The following is a 16,016-nucleotide window of genomic DNA, read 5'->3' on the forward strand; positions in this document are numbered from 1 at the left end:
TTAATTTGCACAGCACTATACAACCTTGACAAAGCATCTCGATCGAGATGATCGGGCACCAAAAGGTTAATAGAACATTTACAAGTACGTTTCGCGGATATATCTTTAGTAACTCGCTTACGTCTTATATTATCAACTGTGTTGTTTATTCCCCTCAACATGAATATACTTGTTAGTTCATAACTCACTTTTTTATTGAATAATTCAGGCTGATATATTAAGATTATCTGATAAAAATCAATATGACTCATGATACTGTACCCATCTAAAGTAAATGTTTTATTCAAAGTATTAATATTAATTCAGATAGTTTAGTATGCAGCACACATCACAATATCCCAATTGTTGTGTTACTTTACTGCGTCAAATATATCGAGGCTAATTCTTAATCACACTCATTCAAATAATAAGTATTAGTGTGCTCATTCCAAATTTAAGTGACTAAACTGTCTCTTGTAAAATCAAGCCACGTTCGTAATAATGTGTGACTTCTATTAACACATGGAGATGGTTAATAAACTAGCAGACAATAGTATTTCATCTTTCAGAGATAAGATTGCCATGGGTCCAAATCCACTGAAGGCTTGCCTCACAATATGGGGAAAGTACTAATCATATCGAAGTGTTTGAATTGATTGAGAAGTTCAAAAATAGCCGAAAGGAGGAGCAGGATGCCCAATCACATCCACTACTGACAACACTGAGCAAGTGTGTGCCGTAATTCTGACAAAACTGACAAGTGACTACCCATGAAGTGGCAAGTCACCTACACGTTAGTCCCCCATATTGTGATGTAAGTCTTTGGTGGATTTTGGTCCCTAGTACACTTTCAGACCACCAAAGATGGATAACTACTTGCTGTTCTTCTTTTGGTGTAAATGGAGAGTGGCTGGCCATGTTTACCCTGCAACAACAAGAAAGGAAATATGTGAGTGTCTCTTCATCAGTTTCATCTGATCATCACTTAATCTCTTTGCAATTAACCAAAAAGTGACACTGTATAACAAAAATGCAAATACATTTAAAAAATCTGTGTAATTTTTTGCCTTTTAAAATTTATAACATTTCTATATCTTATAGGTCTACTGGTGCAGGTGTAGTTGGCTTACCTCCTCTTGAGTCTCCATTTCAACAGACTATTCCTAGCCAGAAAAGAAAGAAGTCCAAAGGTAATTATTAATAACATGTTATAATTAATAGCATCATTCAAATCTGACAAAAGCTTACTTTTTTTAATGTAAAATCTACAGCGAGTTTTTCCGTTGCTTGTGCCAAGTGTCGGTGGCCAGATGGCAACTCCCGTCAAATTGTGTGTGATGTCTCAAATATGGAAACTGCTAGCTTCGAAATGACTTCAATTTCTCAGAATTACAGTTAGAATTAAAATGAAAATAAGCATGTACCTTGTCACAAGAGATGCTGGAAATGTTGTCCTCGAGAATCCAAACATTTTTAGGAAATTCTCGTTTGCATGCAACAGTTCAGCTTCTGAAATTGCTTCAGTTTCTCTCCTGATATTCTCCTTCAGTTCTTCTAATGTGTGTGGGTTTTTTGCATAGACTTTATTTTTGTTGTAATGTGTACGTATGTGTATTAAAACTATAGCAAAACACAAATAACATTTTGAACACTAAACACTTAATAAACACTTTATGAAACAATAGAAAATCAGAAGAACACTTGTAACATGTAAACACTTTAAAAATACGACTGAAATGAAATTGTGAAGTTACTGAAATGGAATGGGGTTAAGAGATTCACAAATTATGTGCAAAGCCATGTGTTTCAGTTGCTGCTCTGGTGCCGCGAGCTGTTAAGTGCCCTTTATGAGTGTCTTGTTACCAAAGCTCCACGAAATTTCCTAAAAACATGCCAGAAATGTGTGGATGCATGAGGACAATATTTCCAATATCCCATGTGACGAAGGCACGTGCTTATTTTGATTGTAATTGTAATTCTGAGAATTTGAAGTCATTTCAAAGCTAGTGGTTTCCATAGTGGAGATATCACATGCGATTTGAAGGGAGTTGCCATCTGACCGGCCACCAAGCAGGCTGCCAACAGGTGGCACAAGCGAGGGGAAAAATACACTGTGGAATGGTTCCTGTAAAAAAAGCTGTGGACTTTCTCCCACTTTCTTGTCCTTGTTCCTTCCCCCACCCCTTCTCAGTTAACTAGCAGTAAAAATATTAGATGAGGCAACAAACTTAAAAGGAATAGAAACCTTGAAATAAGGGCATTTTGATATGTAGATTTTTGAATATCTGTATTTAATGTCTAGTCATTGTACAAGAATATTCGAGAATTAGCTTTTAAAATTATATGCCAATGTTATATTGGTGTGATGAATTAATCGGTGCCTCTTTTTCTCTAACACCAGCTAATACATCTTCATTGGATGACCCATCAGCAGAAGTCACCCACTTCCAAGTGAGGTTCAGTAGCATGGCTGTTGTGCTTCTCCACGATGACATACTCACTCTGTCTGTCGAGAGTGATGGAGGGTTAGCAAAGTCTTCCATCCAGGAAATGAAAACCACCGCCAATAATTTTTTTCAAGAGCTGGGCCACTTTGCAGTCTCGGGTTACGGGAACAAGAATTTTGATACTGCTAAGGAAATTTTCCTCAAGTCTTGTCACCTCAATCATATAAGGTAGGTTTATGAAGTGGAGTTGTTTATATCTAAACTGGGACTGAACTGATACCACTCAGATCAGATACTGATAACAATGCTGATACTCTTACTGATATCAATAAATGGAAATTGATACAATTAAAAGTAGTTTAAAAATATTTGTTATTTTTAAACTATAGTTTATATTCATGATTGGGAAAAGAGAGACGCGGTAGTATATAAATACGGAGAAACTAGTACTCACTTTTATCCGCGAAGCTGTTTTTTCTTCTTTTTCGATTAATTTCAGTGGCCACTGCCACCACCAACGAGGATGGTGGCAGTGGCCACTGAAATTAATCGAAAAAGAAGAAAAAACAGCTTCGCGGATAAAAGTGAGTACTAGTTTCTCCGTATTTATAGTTTATAATTGGAACTATACCATATCAAAATAATAGAGTTTTGCTTCACTATTTCACAAAAGTTAAATATTTAATCCAAAATTAATTCCTACTCACAATGCTATTTCCAGGTAACTAAAATTATGCATTGTGCATTTTTTCAAGGACATTTAGATTCCACAAAAGTTTAGATTCCACAAAAGTGTCATGTGGCATTATTATAGACCCTACGAGATCTCCTTACTCTGGAAAAGTATTAGTCGGCATAGGTGATTAAGTTTGAATGGATACTTTGTGGTTCCAGTACCGCTAGTATTTGTGGTAGCGTCATTGCCTTGTAATCAAGGAGTACCGAGTTCGATACCTGGTGGAGGCACCAGTGGTTCGGATCCCACTTTAAACTGTAGGTCCAGGCCCGAATAGCCTTAATGTGTATAAAGTGGACTTAAAACAGCACCTCAAACCAAAAACCAAACCACTAGTATTTGCCAAGACTGATTGAATGGATACTTTGTGGATCCAGTACCACTAGTATTTGCCAAGATTGATACATCAGCATTGGCATCAGCTCAGCCCTACTATGAACATAACATTCCTTGTACGTTATACTTGAATATATTCTCAATGTTTCGAAGTTTCAAACATGCAACTTTGTCAAGAGCTACATTGGTTATATAAGTAAACAATATATACAGGTGTAACAAACTGTATCATAGAGATAATAATGAAGCCTTTTCCTGTATCTAAAGATATCCATTTGGCAGTTACGTGGAGAGAGGTAATTCACTCTAATAAGCTTATGATTAATTTTTCCATGTAGTTTTTGTTCACAATTGATTTTGCCACCTATCAGGTAGCTCCGTCAGGGATGTACTATCTTGCCGAGGGTGGTGTAGTTCCTTTTTCTTCCACTTGCATTCATGGTGGTGCTAGTTGATGCAGATCTTTTACTTTCTGCTCCTCAAGCGTACTTACATTTGCCAGTGTAGTGTTGTGACTAATACACACATTTAGAAAGATAATTTTTCAATGATTTTTTTTGACACTTTGCTACCAACCCCTGATATACATGATCTGCATTGTTCATACAGTGTCCTCTTCCATTTGTATATTTCGAATTTTTGTCCCAATCTGCGTTCTTGTGAAAAAAAATTAGTTTTCATTATTTTTCCTTCAAGGTTACATATAATACACAGCTAGGTTTTTCTATAAGTCATTCGCCGCCTTTCAGAATAGGCCTTGCACAATAAAGTAGTTGGTTAGGATCTGAAAAATACAGTTGTGTTTCACGTGCATCAGATTATAATTTTTAATGTTGTGACTAATTGTACTTTAAAACCACAGATTAAAGCAATAATTGTGGGCAACAAGGGAACCTCAAAGTATGCTTCAACCAAAGTGCTTTTTTAGGTTAGTTTAGGTTAGGATGTTAGGTGGAGGAAAAGTAAGTTTACCACAATTAATTATTTAATTCCTTGCCAAAGATTTCAGTTGAAAATAAAATTGTATTTTTGCATTGACCATACTTTTTATTAAGCGTACTTGTTAGGAAATTTAACAGGGTGTCTACCAGTCTGGAAAACCTGGAAAAGTCAGGGAATTTTATTTTTCTGGAAAAGTCAGGGAAATTTACTATTTTTCTGGAAAAAAATTGTATTTTTGTTTCTGGGCCATACCAAAGCTAGTGACTTGCTCCTGGCATTTCAGGGAGGTGTAAAAGGTATCAATTTGAAAAATATAATGCAATATCCATGGATGGACCAACAGTTAACTGGAAATTTCTCACCTTTTTCAATTAAAACATGGCTATTATGAGCCAGAAAGTACAACGTTGCTGGAAATAGGAAGCTGCAGACTTGATGTTCTTCATGGTGCTTTCAAAGCATCTTTTTAGAGTTCTGGTTGGAACATAGTGGTATTCTTAAGAGCAGTGTACAATTTATTTAAAAATGTTCCAGCTCGGAGAGCAGATTTCACAAGAATTACAGGATCAAAAGTTTTGCCAAAAGAGTTTTGTCCAATTTGGTGGTTAGACAATGAAAGTGTGGTGAAAAAAGCACTACCATTTACCATTTCTGAAAACCTTTGCTGACAGATTTGCTGACGGAGTTTCTGGTACCAAGGAACAACCAAGGTGTGAAAACTTTAAAACTATTAAGTCGCAAGTGAGCAATCCTCTGTTACCAGTCAGGCTAGCTTTCTTTCAGGCCATTGCAGCGGATATAGAAAGAACCCTCTCTTGCAAAGTTTCAGTCTGATTCACCAATGGTGCCTTTCCTTTATGAACATTTGCTCAAGCTACTGAAGTCCCTTATGTCCGGGTTTATACAGAAGTCCCTTCTGCTTGAAGCTGTAAGTTCTGAAGATCTTTTGAAACTAAATCTAACTTATCCAGAATGTGTGTGTTCTGTAAAAGAAGTTGACATTGGATTTGCAACTCGAGCAGCATTTAGATCTGTGAAACTATCTGACGTTCAGATGTTACATTTTCGTGAAGATTGTCTGAAAATATTACAATGTTTGTGTAAGAAGATATGTATGAAATCACCATTGAAATATAGGCTCACCTATGGTGCAGCATGTCTCTCTCCAGCATCTGTTTTGGATCGAAAAGTAGGTGAAGACCAAGTAAATGTGGCATTACAAGTCCTAGTTGAAGAGCGCTATTTTTCTGGTCCTGCTGCAGATGATATAAAACTGTTCTATACTGACTTATGTAGTAATGACAGTGTGATTGCAAGAATGAAAAATTTTGACATTGCTGTTGATCGGCTGGATCAGATGTGGATGACAGTTCTTGAAGACTGTAACAACGCTGCCTTTATACTGTTTGTCCAGAAGATTTTAATGTTTTCACATGGAAATACTTCTGTTGAGCGTAGTTTCTCTGTAAATAAGCAATGCCTTGTGGATAATCTTGATGAGGACTCACTTATTGCCCAACAATGTATACATGATGCAATTGTAAGTTATTTAGGGGTTAAAAATGTCCCTATAACAAAATCTTTAATTCATGCAGCAAGAAATGCAAGTGGAAAGTAGAAGGAAGCACTGAAAAGGAAGCATGATACAACAGAAACTCAGAAGACTCATTTAGAAGATAGGAAAAGAAGTATGGCAGAACTGAAGAACTGAGTACAAAGAAAGCTAAAATCCTCGAGAGATCTACAAAGGAAATCCAAGAAGCTGATGAAAAGATGAAAGCATTAAAGAAGAAAATAGTGTAGTTGTGTTTTTTCGAGTAATGTGTTCTTTTGAAACTTTCACATGTTAATGAATGCCAATTCTACATATATGTTAGAAAAACATTTCAAGTATTCAAATTGTGCATTTATTTTAAAGGAAGAAAACTATTATACAAAATTGCATTCAGTTTATAAACTTATATATTATTTTTCTTATGACTACTGAATTGTTATGGAAATAAATTAACTCCAAAAAATTGGTAAAACTATTATTTTATAATGTGTGAGTGGATCGGATGGCTATAAGGGGTAAAGGGAGGCCATCAATAATTTCACATAATGTGATAATGAAAGCTTGCTAGTATATTGGTAAATTCCCATACATATACAGGCACAAGAGGATAAAGTATGCTTTGTGGTGAAAAGATTAATCTGATCTACTACAGTTTACGGTTTTAAACTTGAGTGTGAATTTTCATCTAAGTGCTCTCATTTTCTTACATATATCATCTTTGATGGGTGCCAGAACTTTGGGGTTGGGGCAAGGACAGTTATTTTTTTCTTGGTAGATAAGGGATAGCATTAAGAGACCATACTGTTGGGGCAATAAGTAGGGGGACAATTCTCCCCCACACACTCCCCTAATCGCTGCTACTGTTCATACATGGTCATGTACATTAATTGCCCTAATAACTTGGTCTGGAAAACCTGGAAAAGTCAGTTATGCTAGCAAATGCATTTAAAATATGATTTATATGTAAGTTATAATAGGGGTTTAATATTTTATTTTATGGAGTTATTTAAATATTGCTTCATAATTAGGATTCATGAAACAAGGAAGGAGCAAAAATAAACATAAAAATTGATTGAAAAATATAACAAAAGTGGCAAAAAAATAATGAAAATGACCTAAAAGCCAAAAAGGCTGGAAAATACAAAATAAAAATAATGTTTTCTTCTAACTAATGGAAAACTGACTACTGTCAGTTTTAGCATTGTCTTCAAGGCCCAGATGAAAATATGATTTTTCATCACTTCCTAGCCGTAGAGGTAACCTTTAGCACTTGCTGTTTCTTATTAAGTACACAATCAAAACTCATAATTAATATCCACAGTCTACTTTTAGACTGAAAACTCTGTTCAAAGTAACTAACAGTTGGGCTGAAAAGTTCGTAGGCTAACATAGTAAAAAATATTTTTTTGACAAAATTCGATTTTATTATTCAATATAGTTGCCTTCGAGGGCGATACAACAATTATAGTGGTCATACAATTTTTCGATGCCATTGTTATAGTACGATTTCTCTTTAGCCTCAAAATAGGCCTCAGTTTCGGCGATTACCTCTTCATCAGTGCTAAATTTCTTTCCAGCGAGCATTCTTTTAAGGTCTGCAAATAGGAAAAAGTCACTGGGGGCCAGATCTGAAGAATATGGTGGATGGGGAAGCAATTCGTAGTCTAATTCATATAATTTTGCCATCGTTTTCATTGATTTGTGACACGGTGCATTGTCTTGATGAAACAGCACTTTTTTGCACAGCTTTCGCATGTTCAAATATTCATGCACAATATGTCCAACACGTTCCTTTGATATTTTTAAAGTCTCAGCTATCTCGATCAATTTCACTTTACGATCATTTAAAATTATTTTGTGGACTTTTTTGATGTTTTCGTCGGTAACAGCCTCTTTGGGGCGTCCACTGCGTGCATCGTCTTCGATGCTCATTTCGCCTCGTTTAAATTTAGCAAACCACTTCTCAACGGTTGATTTTCCTGGTGCAGAGTCCGAATAATGTATATCAAGCCAAGCCTTGGCTTCAACAGTATTTTTTTTCGCCAAAAAGCAATGCTTTATTAACACACGAAATTCTTTTTTATCCATTTTTTCACAATAACAAAAGCTGCTTCACTCACAATGGTATATCTCACGAACTAATTATCCGGCAGCTGTGAAATTTATACACGTATCTTTTGAAGGTTAGTACTAAGTAAAAATCACATGGATTTAATTCTAGTAACGCCATCTATGAGTCAGCCTACGAACTTTTCAGCCCAACTGTTACTTATCACATTTCTAATTCTTGTGACCATACAGGCTATACATAGGACTGTACAGGACCATATATACAGGGTGACCCCCCAAAAGGGTAACTGAAAGTATTAAATCTTATTAAATCTTTCACTGCTGAAGCCATGACCATCCTGTGACAATACACTCTGTACTGAATAAATTATTAATTGAGTTTAATAATCCATGGCTCTACAGCCCGTAAGGGCTTTGGCCTATCTCCCAACTGCCAGCCTCCCTCCCACAGTCCTACCTAGAGGTGTGGAGTTCTTCAACTGGTAATGGGGTGACGTGCGGTCAGCATGTCGAATCCCCAGCCGTTAAAGGAGATTTTTTATGACCGGGTTACCCTACTCACTCGTAGCTCCCCAATTTCCTCACAATGGTGGGTTGCCACCAGTCCTATACACAGGCCGAAAACTCAGAGACTAAACCCAGGTGGACTCAAACCCATGCCATCCCACAGTCTGAGCCCAAAGCACAGCCGTAGACCGCATGGCCACGGAGGAGGACATTAATTGAGTTTAATTTAATATAATTCTTACCTCAGATGGTGTGTGAAGATCAAACAATATCCAGTTGTTATGAATATGACTTTATCTCGAAAATTAATAAGAACAGGCAAAATATTAATTTTACCCTTTTACCTTTGTACATCAGCATTATCTGAATCTTCACTGTCAGAACTAAATAATTGATCAAAATCTGAATGCTCATCACTTGATTCATTTGTGTTAGTATCATTGGTAGGTGCCATCTTTGACATCCCTAGGATTCCTCTAATCGCATGGTTAGTAAGGTGCATATCAACAATTGTGCTGTCACTAACATTATTTGAAACCCATTTACTGAACAACAGTTACCTTATGTTGTTTTAATTTTGTAAGTTTGGTTGTTTTCCAAGCTGAGCCTTGTGAATTCCCTGTTTACTGGGCAAGTCATTGCAGAGATTTCCTTGAAGTTTTATGTAATCTTACTCCATTTTCAAGTTTCCCCTCGGGAAGCATACAGTGATTTATTTGCAGCTTCTTATTGAGGATAGATTATGTTTTCTTAAATGTATTAACAAAGTGACGCACAGTATTTTTGTGTGTAGCAGGAACACCAAGGAATTCCCTTAAAATTGCCTCCTCACTCGTCTAAATCATTTTTTCAAATAAGAATTGTACATAAAAATTCTTACATAGCAGGCGCACAGACATAGAGGTGCCTCATTCCAACAACATGGAATCTGTTCTTAGTAACAATGACAATTCGAACTGAAAATTCTTTTTAGCACATTTGCTCTTTTCGTTCACTGTTTGTGAATGTTTCAACAACCAGAATTAGCTCTGTGGTGTGTTCTGCCATGTGCTTACCAAGGAGAAATGGATGAATGGCTTGGAAAGCAACCAAGTGTGCTATGCACAGGAGTTGGGGGTTATTTTCCTTCTTTGGTGCCACCTTTTATTAAGCATAATTGAGTGTGAATAGTTTCAAGTACTTTTCGTTTATAGGCTTCTGGCAGCCCCTGTGACAATAGAAGGCAATGAAAAGACAACAGCTGTCATCAGTTCAATTTGTGGAAGTGTTACCACAGCAAGCCTTGAGCTATTGGAGTGTCTTGTGGAAATGAAGACACCTACTCAGAAAGCTACTGTAGAATATGTTGAAGTAAGTATTCTTATTTAATTGAGCATGTATGCTCTCTGGTGTGGTGTAACTAACCATATTGAATTTGTAGAATCATTCCTGGTTCACCATTGTGATATTAGAATACAAGTCCCAGGGAGACATAAGAAATTTGGCATTGACATTGAGTTATTGAAAATACACTGAAATTTCTACATTTTGTACCCTTTATTAAAAAGAACTTTGCATAACTCAAATTTTACTGTTATTTTGGTCCTGAGCCACCAAGGGGTTGTAAATCATTGGAATTTTATGTTGTGTTTTAATTAGGGTTGAGTCCATATCATAGGCATATTGAGAATTTTTTTCTGGGGAATCACAGCATGTGCTGTAAGTGTGAGTGAGTGAGCGAGTGTGTGTGTGTGTGCGCGAGTGCATGCATGCGTGCTTGAATGAGTGAGTGTGTGCGTGCATCGTGCGTGCTTGTTTGTTTGTTACATGCACATTTAAGTTCTCTGTAAATGACAGTCATAAGGATTAAAAAAAAGCAGGAGAGGAGAACATTCAATTTCTCTTTTTAAGTTCCCATATAATCAATCCTTTTCTTATTTAGCATAGAAAATATGTAAAAATATGAGTATCATAGCATTGATTCAATTGTGAGTGGATGCCACATTTTTATCCCGATAAAATTTCGAACAACACATTGATTATTTTATAACAGATAAAGTATCACAAACTTGTTTTCATCATCAGACCCAATGGAATTAGAAGAACTTGTGTTATAAAGTACATAGTTTGCTGAATCAACATCACAATGATTAATTGTTTTGTTGACAAAGTGGACAATGTCACAGTTGCTAGATCTTCTGGTTTTATAACCTGATTGTGTTTTGTCAACAACAAACAAGTAATCGTCACACATCTGATTCAGCGAACTATTTAATCTAGAGGTTTTTTCTTTGTACACCATTGAGTCTGATGATGCAAATGATAAGTTTGTGAAATGTTAGTTGTTATAAAATAATCAATGTTGTGTTTATAAATATGTTGTGAATAATAATTTAATATTTAATTTAAGTTATTCCATATCTTTGTGGTATTTTTGGTTGGTTCGTAGTCAGGTGATGTTGTTTTTGCTCGAGCACCAAGTTAACGAAATATGGAAATATTAAATATTCTTCATCACTGTAAATCCATGAAATTTAACACAACATATCATGGTTGTTATTCTTGCAGCAGGGAGATGCAAACTGAAGACAGTATTAGAATTGTGTAATTTTGTTTGTGCAAACAGATTTAAGAGAAAACATATGGAAGGAATACTTTCATATCTTTTCTGATTCCTGTTGACAACTTTTTCACGTTACGATTGATAAAATATAATAACACAGTCACTTACACAGACTCGGAAGTTAAAAATGAATGAATTTATTTCACATGATAGCCTCCATGAGGTGCAAGGAGTATCTTCTTTTAGTATAGCCTTTTTTTAAAACCATGTGTGCATCTCTCTGTCAGTAACTACGTTGTTTTGTTTTATTAGTCTTAACACATATCCCTGAACCAAGTCCTGAGGATGGCACTCGTCAGTAGTGCTGATACATTCACAGTAACAACAAACCATCAAAGGTACCCAAAGAATTCCTCTTGCATACAACGACTGTGGTTGCATGGGAAATAAGTAAGAACTAAAAGAGAATACTATTGATACTTCTGTTTCTATCACCCTTGCAGCTGTTAAAATTCAAGAGGAGCTCAGACAATGAAAATGCATCTCTCGGTTCATTTCCTCTTAATTGCCCACCTGATCTGAAGATGCGCTTTCAGTATTCTGAGAAAGCGGTTCGTCACGGCCACACTTTGAGATACAGTCACCCACGCACTGATATAAGGTATGCCTGTAGTTGTTCTCTCTTTAAAGGTTTTTTCATGTTATGTTCTATTTAATAAAGTCATCTCAGTATGGATCATTTCAAGGGATCATTTGTTGTTCTTCAATTAACTAATTTTTCCCACACATTTCTTTAAATTCAAATTGTATAATGGGATTGAAATTAAACTTATGTGAATTTTTGTACATTTCATATTTTACATTGCTTTCCTGCCTTTATAGGCGATGAAGATGAATGATGATGAGATGAAATTGATGAAGGGGCACTTCCAAATTAACACCCACACCAGGACTCTAACCTGAGAGTTTTGATGGCAAGATCCTAAGTGCAGTGCTCAATGTGTTCAGCAGCACATATTTAAAGTGCAACTTTAATCTCATTACTGTAAATTTCATTATTTGCAGCATTAATTATATAGTTTTATTTAAGGGCCTCCCCATGGCGCAGTGGTAGTGGCATTGCCTTGTAATCAAGGGGTCCTGGGTTCGATACCATTTGGAGGCACAAGTGGTTTGGATCCCACTTTAAACTGTAGGTCCAGTCCCGATTAGCCTTACTGTGCATAAAGTGGACTTAAAAACAGCAACTCAAACCAAAGCAAGTTTTATTTAAGTACTTTAACCCTATAATGAAAAAGGGAAAACTATATCTGCTGTTTATCTAGATTTTTAACTAGTGCTTATGTGTTCTAACATGAAATTGTTGTTTGATAAATTATTCCTCAACTTTATTCATTTCCAGCTTGGTAGCCGACTGTGTTAAATGATAGACTTTCAATCCTGCCTCAGATGCTCATGGTTTAGGGTCCCAGTCTGAGCCTAAGTGTTTTTGTGGGTGTCCCTTAATCACTTTCATCTGCTTCTCAGCAGTCTTCATTGTTGGGATCAACCAAAAGAGACAGCAACATAAAATAACAAAAGATACGATACAAGATTTATTAATTGGAGGTTACTTGGTTTAGCAGATGAACGTAATTGAAAAAAAAGTATATAGGGAAACCTCAATTTTGCATTTTTCAATGTTTATGGATAAAAGGAAGGAGGGCCACAAGAGCTAAGTTACTAGAAAAAGAGGAAACACCCACCAGACACAGTAAAAAAAAAAAATTATGAAATTTTCGCAGACGTGTGCCACATCATCAGGACTAGAAAAAAGGTTCGCAAATGTAGCGACTTGGACATGTAACATATGACATTTTTCTCTACTGGGAGCATGAAAATTGAATGTATATTTGCGTAATGCAGGAAAATATAAATCTGGGAAAGTAAATTGGGATTCCACTCTGTATATATTGAAATTACTGCATGAAAGTTAAATTAGTATTCAGTATTTTCATGGGTTGTATTACCCACAATCAGGAATAATGAATAATAATGTGTTACAATTATGTTGCTGTCTTTTAATTAATATGCCATTATACAATTTTATTTAAATTGATCACTGTGAAATTCAAAGCATGTATATATATATTTATATTTTGTTCATCAGGCTTGAATGTGCATGAGATGAAATAAAGTTAGGCTTCTTCACTTAGAATTTTAGATTGTAATTAATTTCGAATTGCATAAAATTCTACTGACAATCTGAAAAGTTTCAGGTTGATGATCCAATGAAATATGGTATCCAAATAGTTCAGTGATATTGGTTTTGCTGCAATAAAAATTTCATGAAAAATTTAATTTCTTGGTGTGATTTTTTTTTTTTTTTTTACACAATAGTGAGGGAAATAAATAAGTCCGATTATAAGCCAGACTGTATGTAGCTCAAGTATGGGTGTAGTGTCAACTGTTATTTACCAAATGTTCTCCAGGTTGCAGCACCAATCAAGTGCACTGCAAAATATAATTTTGTCATTTTAAAGATGGCAGCTTCACTACACTTGTACCAGTAAAGAGCAGTGGTTTCTTGTCCTTTCGAAGCCTAATACTTTAGAAATTCTGCAATAAATGTAAATTTAATATCCCTATGCATATCTATGATTGTAACGAACCTATGATCAGAGTTGAAAGTTAGAAATTGGCATCACTTTGTGGATAGTTGGATGAAAAGACTTTCTTAGTGGTGCATAAGTGACTGCACGTACATCTCAAGTAATATTTGTTTAGGTGGCCAGGCACTTGCTGAGCACTTGAAAATATGTGTAGATCAACAATTAGACTATGTTGAAATGTGACTGGCTAACTTGCACAATCCTACATGGAAAAAGTCTAAAACAAAATGTTTTCTTTTGACTTTCTCCTGTATAAATACAAAAATGTCTGACTAATATTATAACATGCTTAATTGTACTTTCCAGCCTCTCCTTACAAGAATGCATGAGTGAAATTGATGTGTCCATTGTAGATAGAATAACAGCAGTGTTAAATCCTCAGCCATTGTGTAAAGCTGCCAGAAACAGCTTTGGTATTGGACAGATGCAAGGTTTGACAGTAGGTATTTTCCTCTCTAGATTGTTCTCAAATTCATCTTCTATAGAAGTATTTTGTTATATTTTGGCAGGAATGACTTTACTGAATGAAAGAGAAAGTTGCATGTACTATTTATGTGAGATCTTTTTACTGGAAATGTGTGCATTGAATGAAGTTGGAATAATAATTATATTCCTGCTAATAAGGGATGGGCTGATATAAAAATTACAATACCAATATTTCATGATTGGCTATAAAATTACAAATGTTCCATGAAGAACCTGAATATTTATTTTCACCTTTAATTAATGTATTTAACGGGTGGCTGCAATAGATTTTGCCTAGAAACAAGATAAACTACATATTTACAGATTTACTTTATAAAACCAGCATATATGAATTGTATCTTTGTATTTATAAAAAGTCAACAGAATGAAAATTTTGCACTGAATTACTGACTATTTACAGAAATGCTGGATTGTTAAAATTATCTACAAATCTGTGGCTCACACTATTTGTCGTGGAAAAACATGGATTATCTTGGAAGGAATGTTATCATGCTTAATGTACTCTGCATTATTACTATGCTGTATTTTGCACTGAGCAGATGCATCTTACAATATAATGATATCTATTAACAAAATCTTGCCTCTATGTATTTTCCTGTAAAAAGAAGTAGTAACATTTTACATTAATTCTTTAGGCAAAGCATTCAGGCTTCTACCAAGCTGTTGAAAACTCCTCACTGCCAGATCATAGGTTGGATTTCAAAATGTCTTCACCATCATTTACTGTCAAATTAAGGTAATGTGTTAATTTACTTGTTCTATCTGTACCATTTCCACTTTGAATATTGTGTAATTACAATTATATAACATAATGGGGTATTGAATTTTAGGGTGTATCCAGTTAGGAGGTAACATTATATATTTTATTAATCTAGAAGCAATTCATCATTGTTGAAGGGAAGTGTTTTAAGTTTAATCATTGTTGAAGAGAAATGTTTTAAGTTTAGCCACTGTATGACACCTCTGTATCCATTCTTATAAAGTATTGAACTTTAGTAGAGGAAGAGGATCATTTATATTGCAACGATACTTCACACTGAATATATATTGAACGTAAAGGATGAGCAGATTTTAACACAATTTTAAAATGAAATTGCAAGTCCTCAGCACTCAACTGGTTTTCATAATGTTATTATACTTACATTGCAAGAATTAAACAACACAACTCAACTTCCAAAATATTATTTCACTTTATTACATTTGATATAAACTCATTTTCGATTACTGACACAAGACATTTTAAGTCAATCTTCTTACATATAACAAAAACAAATCAAAATCAACAACTTAAAACAAATATCGACATTGATACAGCGTTCTTAATCTCAATAGTTCCCTGTTAATTTTATAAACTTGTACGCAATAGAAATAAAGTAAATATTAGTTATTTGTGAATGTAGAAGACAGTCACAATATGCAGTTAATTTGGAAGCAGACATAAGTGTAATATTCTCATTTAATTAGCCAGCATTAATCATTTAAATGCTTGTTCATTAGAGATTTATTTAATTTGTAAAGTGTATAGGTTTCAGAGTAAAATTTTAATTGTTATTCTCTCTCCACATATAGTTAGTACAAGTGTTTATTCAAAGTTACGTTTATTGTTAAAATTAATACTTAACTTTACACTAATAAAAATAGATTTTGTAAATTAAGCACTGTATTTTTCATTTTGGCAACTTCTGTGCAGTTCTGCCAGTGTCTTGATCAGATCAAAATGAACAAGAAATGTGCACAATTAAGTAACTATATTTAAATTTAAATC

General features: G+C 34.9%; 1 protein-coding gene across 1 annotated transcript in view; it reads left to right on the forward strand.

Moving 5' to 3' along the window:
* The window catches only part of Atg2 (Autophagy-related 2), a 142,919-nt gene that overhangs the window by 68,570 nt on the left and 58,333 nt on the right, over window positions 1-16,016 (forward strand). Inside the window, exons 10-15 of the mRNA XM_083118960.1 lie at window positions 1,081-1,169; window positions 2,381-2,654; window positions 9,766-9,922; window positions 11,618-11,775; window positions 14,072-14,204; window positions 14,887-14,987. Coding sequence (XP_082975086.1) covers window positions 1,081-1,169; window positions 2,381-2,654; window positions 9,766-9,922; window positions 11,618-11,775; window positions 14,072-14,204; window positions 14,887-14,987 — 912 coding nt within the window. The remainder of the gene's footprint in view (window positions 1-1,080; window positions 1,170-2,380; window positions 2,655-9,765; window positions 9,923-11,617; window positions 11,776-14,071; window positions 14,205-14,886; window positions 14,988-16,016) is intronic.

This window comes from Lepisma saccharinum, chromosome 3 (assembly GCF_977018435.1).
Source record: "Lepisma saccharinum chromosome 3, izLepSacc3.1, whole genome shotgun sequence".
NCBI classification, from domain to species: domain Eukaryota; kingdom Metazoa; phylum Arthropoda; class Insecta; order Zygentoma; family Lepismatidae; genus Lepisma; species Lepisma saccharinum.